Raw genomic sequence first — 10,100 nt, 5'->3', positions numbered from 1 at the left:
AAGTCAGCAAGCAGCAGTCGATATTCGGTCATAAAATAGTCACTGCTTGCCAGCTTAGTACAGTGATCGGACGAAAGATGGCGCGACTGCAACGCGACGCTAGTGTGTGTGTTGGTGGATGGGCTGGATGCACTTGACTTGCGTAAAAATGTTTCCCCCACTTTTTGATTTTTACAGTACACACACACAGAAGCAACGACTGTATCGGTACATTGCGTATACGTACACGCAATAAGGAACCGTGAGTAGCGCGACACGCGAGAGGAATCGAAAATGGTTTTTTTTCTACAGTTGAACAATTGTATGTAAGGTGTCATGTACGAGCGAGAGACAGAGAGAGCGAGAGCGAGAAGCAGCATCGCCTCCTTTTCATTCGAACGTTGCTGCCACTCGCTTGCACGTTAGCGTTCAGGTGTTCCCTCCTTGTCGAGCGGGCAAGAAAGGTTTGGATTGCGCAAGAGCGCCTTTATTTATCTCACACAGCAAAAGAAGCGCGTTTGCGGTGTGTTGTGCAAACACGCAAGTTCTATGATTTTGTTTTCAGTGTAAAGCTGAACTTCTTCAAGTTAAGACGAAAGTCGGGAAGTCGTAGCGCCACACACACAAAGCACAAATATTGGCCTTGGGCATAGTGGGAGTGAAGCCAACGAAAGGTTCCAGATCGACGACAACGACGGCGACGTCGACGACAATAGCTTACGGCAGGGAGGAAAAGGGTAGTGGCAAACCGTGTGCATCTGTTAACGCAGGCGAATGGTTGAAAAGAAGATCGGCTCGTTTTAGTTTTTTGAGTGAACGTGGTCGTGCAGTTAGAGAGTACTGAGCAGCGACAAAGGCGTTTGTGTTTTTTTGTTGATAAATCCATGGATCGATTTCGTAACTTCATTGAGAAACAGAAAATTGCGTGCAGTGTGCGTGAAGAATTATTAATTGTTTTATGTTCGGCAGTATCGGTCCTGCACATCTTCGGGCTGTGAATATATGGCACGTTGTTTCGATTCTCCGCTTGATTGTGTACACGGGCGAGAACTAGAACAGAAGAACACCAGAACCGGCATCTTTGGGTAGTTTGGATCCTTCAAAACAAACACAGCATTTGAAAAGAAAATTGAAGCCGATCGAGGTTTGTAGTCGGATTATAAGCGGAAGTATGTGTCAGTGTGGTGGTGTAATTTAATAGAGAACCAAAGAGTTGGTGTATGACAATTGATCAAGACACAAAGTTTTTAGAGTGTTGAGAAGTACAATTGTGCACAAATATGCGCGTGCTTTAGTTTTGTGAAATTGTCCAAGACCACACAGTTGTAAAATAATCTGCTACGATTGGGGAACACATGGAAATATTAAACTTGCTAAGGTAGTGAATTGTATCGAAAACGAAGAATATGTGCAACATTAATACAAACTTGGTACGTGGCTTGGTGATCATCAAAGCGGTTTATTAAATGTATCTGTCCAATTTGCTTCGGCAGTACAGATTTTCAATGGTGCCCAGGAGTGAATTTCAAAAAGTGCAACATAACGATAAATAGTACACGTAGTTATAACCTTTGGGAAGTAATACTACGAGAGTTTTGTGCGTTTGTTTGAATAGTGTCTCGGAAACTTGTGTTGCAGTCGATAAGATAAAAGATACATACAAGCTAGGGCGTATTCAAAAATAAACTGTACTTGCAATATAAAGTACCGCGTTCTAAAGTGTGTGTGATTACTTGGCTATAGTGCAAAGTCTCGCTTTCGGTTAGGTTATTGTTTATTAAATTTTTTGCTCATACCGTTTTGTAAAACAACCGCAAAAATTACGATCACACTGCTGAACCACCACCATCCTCATCACACCTCTGACCTGGCGTGCGCAATATACCACGATCCCCACGATGTCACGGCAGGGTCGCACGCTGCTGCCGGGGCCTGGTGGGGGCAGCATTCCCATCCGATGCATTCGGTCGGAGCGGCTATGTATGGCGAGGATACGACAGGGCAAACTGGTGTTAGTAGCCGCAGCCCTCCTGCATCCATGCACAATTCCGCAAGCCACGCTAGTGCTGCCAATCATATCGTACAACAACAGCAGCAACAGCAACAGCAGCAGCAGCAGCAGCAACAGCAAGTGGCTGCAGCAGCTGCAGCAGCAGCAGCGGCGGCCGCCCAGCAACAGCAAGTGCAGACCCAGTCAGCAGCGCCCCAGCAAACACAGAATACTACTTCGTCGAACACATCCCAGCAGCAGAGCAGTTCCGGGTCTGTGGTATCCCCAGCAACGCAAATCGTTCCTCCTTCCGCAGCTAGTGAATCGCCGGGGAGCGTAAGCTCTCAACCCTCAGGTAGCTATCAGTATACAAAGTCAACAACAGCATAGTGCACATTAGGGAGTTGGGAAGGAATGAGAAGTTTTTCGATATTTTCCGATTTTTATTTATTTTAATCTTTAACAACATTTCAAATTCTGGCTGCTTGTAGTTTACAGTGTTGAATGAAAGTGTAGCACAAGCCAAATAGGTTTTATTTTCTATCAATGTTCCTGGTGTATGTGTATTTTAGTTTGTTTTGTTTTGTTTTCTTTTTATGTTTTTCTTTCTCCAACTCATCGAATTCGCCAAAATGTGTGATCATTAACGATTAGGTCCTATTCATATACCAGCAAAACGTCCTGCGTTTGATACGGATTCTCGACTGAGGCACTCGTATCCATGGGGTAACGAGTCGGCGGCTGATTACGCTTACCATGCACAGTATCCACCGTATGCGCTGGCGACTGATATCAAACCAATGTATTACCCAAGCTACCCAACTGATGCCAATTTTCAACCCGTAAGTTGCAATTAAAAACATTACCGTTTAAATGCATCTACCAGACAGTGTTACCCTGTTTGAAATACATTGAACAGTAATACTAAATTTCTTTATTTTTTTTTTAATTATGTTTCGAACGCAGCATCCATATTATCCAAAATATGAACCGGACGCCTACATAGCAGCCTCAACTGAACGATCACGAGGGGTCGCGGGTGAACCACCTTCCTTGCAGTCTAGCTATGAATCATACAACTCTTCCGGGTTGAGATCTTATTCCAGTGAAACATATCCTAATGCTGGTACGTATTACAATTTAATTTTTTTGTCGTTCTCTCTTGCACCTTTCCATGCCAAGAATTGATAAACACGCATGTTTACAACATTATAGCATCTGCTCAAATGTTTGTAACTTTTAAACGGCATGTGAGTCTATTTCGTAAAAGTGAAATAACGATGATACAATTTTTATGTTGGAGTGACATAATGTTTTTATAATTTTTTTATGGATATGGGCATGATTGATTGATTTATTCTGAAAAGTTTGATGTAGGCTTTTTTGGGAGGGCATTTTCGAAGAATTGGATATAAGATGAGGTGGGTGGCTGAAATATGTTTTAATGTTGCAATTCACTGGTATCTATATCTATATTCACGCTAGGAACGCCATACAGCGATTCACTGGTACCTACAGCTCATTGCTGTAGGTGACTTTACGTGAAACAGTCAATTGAATGCAAACCTTTTTTCCTGCTTCTATCATGGATGCGTACCTTTTGCAAAAATGAGGAAACCTTACACTTTTTTCTATACTACACGAGGTACGCCGCCTAGTAGTCTATCTAGCAACGAATCAGGAGAGACATTGATGTCACGAGGCAGTAGTACAGGAAAGTTTCATCCATCCCTTGACTTGCGCACTTGCGATGTGATGAGCTTTTTTTCTTTGCAATGTCACATTGGAGCACTAACATTAAGTTGGTGAAGCAAACAATTGTAAATCATTCGTTTAAATGATATTATCATCAACAATGATAGGAGTTCCTATTCATTTAGCAATTTTATCCGTAAGCTTCTGTTTCTGTGGATTATTAAACCAAATTATGAAAATCGAGTGAAAGATAGAGAGAGAGCGAGCGAGAGAGCGAGAGAGGATTAGAAAGTTTACCGACTAAAATGAGATTAACATCTTTTAAGAGAGAGAGAGAGAGAGAGATAAAGAGAGACAGAGAGGGGTAGTAGAGAGAGAAAGCTTGATAAAAAAGTTATATAGCGAAAACGAGATTATATGCTAGAAATTTTAGATTTTCTACAAAATAACATTATTCCTTTATCCTCAATAAATATATCCCAATCTCTATATGACTGGCAAGAGTAAGGGCTGTCAATAATAATAAGAATACTTTTATGAACTCCACAAAGCAACTGGCAAAGAAACATGGGTATTCAAATATAAACAAATCGACTGGCACAGGAGACACATGTTTTTGTTTACAGTGGAGCTTGTACACCATCTCGTGAAACGGTTTGGCAAAGAAGAACAAGCTTACACATTTTGTTTACATTCTGCACGAAGGCACCTTTGGAAGCCACAACCTATAAATTCTCGTTAAGAAAAACTTCCTTTTTAGACTCAGTTACCGGAACAACATGATCAGGCGGCTTTGGCCCGTTTTCTGTACTGTTTATTTATCTATTGAGTTACACGAGCTTCCGCATTGAATTGTGCTATTTCGGAACTGAAAACTCTGTAATCATTCGAATTGTTTACATTAGTGGTCTATATTTTAGAATTTGCTCCATCACGTCAGTGGACCCTGCATTGAATCTTGGAGTGCAGTGGCCTTAGATAGATGGCAAAAAGAAAGATTTTGTTATTCTGCATCGATGGTCGTTAATATCTGGTGTGTTGAAAGATGAATATTTAGTAAAATAACTTAAACGCTATCGCGATTTTTTGCAAATATCATATGTAACAAAACTGAGTAATAAATTTGGGTATTTAGTGTTGTTGAATCCATGTTGTTTGAAGTAGAAATGAATGGTCACTAAATAGGACATATTCCATCTTCAAACACTGATTTGGTTATTGAATATATTAAAGGAGTTGTTACGATGTGAAGAAAAAGATTTACATGTCATATAGATAAAATTATGGCTTATTAAAACATCGATAAATACTCCCTTAAGCTATCTTTAATGAGTGTCATATTTTATTTCTTAACAAAAAGTGGCCGAACCTTGCACGTGAGTCAAGCAATTGAGACAACCTTTTGCTACTATTTAGAAACCGTTCTCATGGCGATCGTAAACGGTAATCATTTAACAGTTTTATTGACTATTAATATCATCGAAATAGCTTTTTTACATGATACAAGCAGTGCATGCGTAAACATGTAAAAATTGTTAAATAAATAGTACTTCCCATAAAAGCAAGCCATTAAAAGTGAATAGTTTAATATAATCGGTCTTAGAATGTAGACATCAGCTACTACGTTTATACATGCCGGTAATGACGGTGATAATGGCGATGGTTATGAAGGCGTTACTTTTATAGATGTTATAAAAGCGGATGATTATCAACGCTAATAATTCAATTCAGACAATCACACCTGTTGGAAAAGCGATGTTTGAGCATTCAGGTATCTTGTTAAGCATTAAGTGTTGTTTGTGTACATATTACGTTACCGTTGCGGATATTTTCAAAGCTTATGCAACGATTATAGTTAAATGGGAGTCTTTTCGAAATGTGGTTGAACTGTTCGATAAGTTCAAACGGGATAATTAGGCAAGTAACCTGTACAACCTATTAGCTACCGGTACGAATGATAATAAAGAGTTTAAGTGAGATGCATTGAATATGTATGATGGGTAAGAAGATATAATCATCTTTGCTGATTCCATACGGACATATTGTTCAGGTTAAGTTTTCGCTTACGCGGAATTTGGAAATAATATATCTTTATGCCAAAGTAAACATTGACACTGATGGCTCAAAATAATCAAGCTTAAGTGTTAGTATGTAGTAGCTCAACTCTGTTTAAGTAATTGATGGTAGTAAATGTTCGCACGATGAAAAACAATTTGCAACAAAACGATGTTCAAAGTTTATATCCAGTCGCCTATCATTCATTAAATCAAGTCTTTTCGTGTATCATGTATTGCATAGCTAATGGCGTTATCTTTAATGTTCAATTCTTGCAGAATGGGCAGTTTTTCAATATCGGGCGTTATCTCACCCGCTTCGATTGGTTTCCGAAGGTCTTTAGGGTGACACTTTTAGTGTGCCAACTTAGTTAATGATATAGCTGGCATAATTTTGTGATGGTTTATACTAAACAATAATTGCTAAGGCGAGTGTTTACTTCGTTTGCTATCTCTGTTTTTTGTTAATGTTTAATGCATAACAAAGCAATAAGAAATAATACACGTCTATGACATCTAACTATATCTGTAAATTGTAACAGAAGTATGAGTAAAAGTATAAGTTCAGTCAAATTTAAAATAAAGTATAAAATTGACAGTTGATTCAATATTGCAATTAAGAGAAATTAATACAAGAAAATGATTATTACTTGTGTTGTTACGGTTTATTATAGCCAATCTGGATCACTTGCGAATATTAATTCATTAGTTCGAAAGAAGCTTACAAAACTATAACGTACGGCTCGAACGAGAACTATGTTCACCGTAGCATTTAGCTGAAGGCATATGAATGTTAAATTAAACTTAACACGGTTAAATAGTCGATGGGATGTTATTGATAAAAGTAGCACAAACAATATATTCTATTTATGAGCGAAATGCTTTGGGGCTGTAGAATAAAGTTTTAAAGCCAGATTAAGTTCATTTACAGATAATTTGATCTTATGTCACTCAATGAGTTCGAAAAGGGGGATTAAGTATGTAAAAATTTCAATGAGATGGACAATGATTTAACATGCTGTTTTGAATCATATTTCAGTATCTCTGTGCTGAAGTTCGAAGTATACAGTTATTAATTTTTTTTATTCAAGAAATACGGCCAGGCCGTATTGCTTAGAACTAAAGGTAACTTAATCTAGTACACAATTCACATTCGTATGAATACATTTCCTTCTTCAAACAGTGAAAGGTTACTTTATCCCGGGTGTACTCGGCCGGAATATAGATTTATTACTGATTTGAAAAGAAATGTGTGGTAATAGAACTAGAACTACCGAGAAAACCAGTTATGAGCATTATTGATTATCAAACAGAAAACACTTCTCTAGCATCATGATATACATTAGAAATAGGTATATTGTTTTTCTAAATCGAAACCAGATTATTAGATCTAGGTTTATATTTTGTTTGTACAAGTTGGGATATATGCGTAGCAACCGGTGATTTTGATCTAGTGTGACAACCATCAATCTGTCAATTGTAGTCACAAAATTATTCTACAAATTGAGACAACTAATCGAATAACCGCACGAAGTTTATACGAACCTAACACGGTTTTTTACAAGTAAAAGATTATACTCAGTGTACTTCATATAATTTCATGGCTCATAATGAAAAATGACAACCTCGTTAGTTGGCGTACGATCAAACTATTGAGTTACCAGCTAACGATAACCCAACAAAAGAGACAAAACTCATTAGGTTCGACTGTAAAGAGTTTAATTAAATTATTTTAATTTAATTTGTCTGCCTTATGGGTTGTACAAATTTTCCTTATTCACAATATAAGGTACTATGGCATGATTAAATAGAATTCTTTAACGGTAATAAAGTTTTTTATGCTGATGTATTAAAGTATCATCCGCTGGTTAAGGAAACACTTAATTGGCAGCTAAAAAGTTCTTTATTAGCTCAAAAGTAGAGAATAATTATAACAATTAGAATTTATCTACCATTGTATACTTTTATTCAGGAGACATTTGAAAGAAAGTCAAAAGTAACTTCCCACTACTTCCCTAAAAGCACTGAGTTAAGAAAATGACGTCTCAGAATCATAAGTCACATACTGGCAGGTTCAAATTAAAATACAATAAAATGCTCAAGAAAGTGTATTAATATACGGTAATTGCAAAGTGTATTGTATTGAAAACATGTGTTCAATGAGGGCAAATTATAAACGTGATAATTATTTTTCCTAAGTTTTCTTTTCAATAAGCTATTTTTCCCGATCTTCGAATGATGAGTTTATGTTAAATGTTGTTTTTTTATAAACAATGGCTCATGACTAAAGTTTACGTTACGATCATTGATCAATGAAAATACATTTCAGGGGCATGGCCCGGTAGCATGATGGTAGCGGAGCCGGTCTTCACTCGAACGGACTCGACCAAAATCCCATCTGGACCAATCCCCCGTAGCAAGGACTGACTATTCGGCTACGTGGTAAAATAAGTCGATACGGCCAGGCCGTTCTAACGAAAAAAAAACATTTCAGATAAATCTACTTCGCATTTCAGCATAAATAGATTATTATTTTACGTATTGTTTAAGTTATGTGTTAATGGATAGAATAATTTTTTGCTCAGTGCAAAGATCGTTCCGAAGCATTATTTCTTAATTTATATCAAAACATAAAATGACCCAAACGCGTAACACGAGAAAAGTCTGTAAATTGGTTGGGAGTCCCTTTCGTCTTTTAACACGTTCCGTTATTATAGATTTACTTTCTCTACAGTTTTGCTTGATAAATTTATTAGACTAATGCAGGGGTTTACAGAGTCTGGGTCTTACTTGAATCCGAATCAAATAACTAGTACAGGGTATTTTGCTGGTAGGCACTTGCATTCCTGTCCGCAAAATATTTGTCAATTGTTTAAAGGAATTAGAAATAAGATATTTTGATCAGTAAATTGGGTGTTCGTGATCAATTTTGTGAACAGTAAACCGCGTAAATTCTACATGATTTTACGTATTTTTTTTTTAAAGAAGTAAACACAAACCTCACGAGGTCAAGGCATAGCATTTCTAGCTCTCTTTAAGTTTATTTCGCTGTAGTCGGATAGTCAGCCCTGCATTCGGAGGATCGGTCCAGATGGGATTTCAATCAATCTTCAGATCCAGTTATTCTCATTGAATGTCTCTCAATTGAATTTCAAGTGATCTTGGATGGCCAATTCTGATATTCTTTGACTCTATCTACTCGTAGCCGGACAGTCAGTCCTACGTACGAGAGGTTGAGGGTTGTGTACGGGTCCTGTCGAGTACAATTTTTATTTTATTTTATATAGCCATTACGAGAGTCGATATGTTATCTTAACTGTAAAAAAGCACAAATTGTTTATTCTATGCTAATTATGTATGTCACATTTAATCCGTATTAATAACATGGAGAACTCATTGTCAGTAACGTTTTTATACACATTTATTTGTTTGCACAGGTTCCAGTTTATCGGTTGGTGTTAGTGGTGTAGGATCATGTACGCCTTCCAACCCGCTCGAATGGACAGGAAATGTAACTGTGAGAAAGAAACGAAAGCCATACTCGAAATTCCAGACTTTGGAATTAGAAAAGGAGTTCCTGTACAATGCCTATGTTTCAAAGCAGAAACGTTGGGAACTGGCCCGCAATCTCAACCTCACCGAACGTCAGGTATGCGTAGTGTCATTCGTTGACTTTTAGTAAAGGTGGGAAATGTTTCTTTATGTTGTGGATACGTTTATCTTTATTCATTGTCATAGGTTAAAATATGGTTCCAAAATCGGCGAATGAAGAACAAGAAAAACAGTCAGCGTCAATCAGCGCAAGCCAATAGTGGTAGTAGCAACAACAGTTCCAGTCACAGCCATTCCCAGCCGCAGGCCCATCATAATCCTCATCATATAAGTATTGGTCTGGGAATGTCAACACTACATGGTTCCAAAATGCATCAGTGACCTTTAGAGCAACAAGCACACCAATCGGAATCACAGTCGCAGCTTAGTCAACAACAATCTCAACAGACTCTACTTCAATCACAATTGCAACATCATCCTCACTCTGCTACTTTGCTGGATCAAACGCAGCAACAGCTCTCGCAATCACAGCCACTGCAACTTCATCCTCTACATTCGCATTTGATTCATCAAACTCCTCATCAACAGAACGATGACCAGATGAAACAGGAGCTATGTGACACACCTACCACATCGATGTGCAGTCACTTTCCTCACCCACATCTGGTGAACTATAATCACCAACATTGATGTGAAACTGGTGTGAGACGCTACAAATGACTGTCCGTGCGCGATGAATTAATGAGCCATGATGGCTAAGCTAATACGTAAATGAAACGAGTTTTGAATAAAAGTAATAATAAAGAAAAACAGTAAACAAATGTATCGGA

At 37.9% G+C, this 10,100-nt stretch overlaps 1 protein-coding gene across 1 annotated transcript; it reads left to right on the top strand.

Annotated features, from left to right (window-relative positions):
* The first annotated feature begins 1,921 nt into the window (after window positions 1-1,921).
* Window positions 1,922-9,661, top strand: LOC128297765 (homeobox protein abdominal-B-like). The gene is made up of 5 exons (XM_053033457.1): window positions 1,922-2,324; window positions 2,624-2,811; window positions 2,936-3,095; window positions 9,156-9,367; window positions 9,457-9,661. The coding sequence occupies exons 1-5, from the start codon at window positions 1,937-1,939 to the stop codon at window positions 9,649-9,651; spliced, it is 1,143 nt and encodes a 380-aa protein (XP_052889417.1). The 5' UTR covers window positions 1,922-1,936; the 3' UTR covers window positions 9,652-9,661.
* The last annotated feature ends 439 nt before the right edge of the window (window positions 9,662-10,100 follow it).

This window comes from Anopheles moucheti, chromosome 2 (assembly GCF_943734755.1).
Source record: "Anopheles moucheti chromosome 2, idAnoMoucSN_F20_07, whole genome shotgun sequence".
Lineage (NCBI taxonomy): Eukaryota > Metazoa > Arthropoda > Insecta > Diptera > Culicidae > Anopheles > Anopheles moucheti.
Note: the sequence above shows the minus strand (reverse complement) of the source record. Positions and strands in the feature narration are given on the sequence as shown.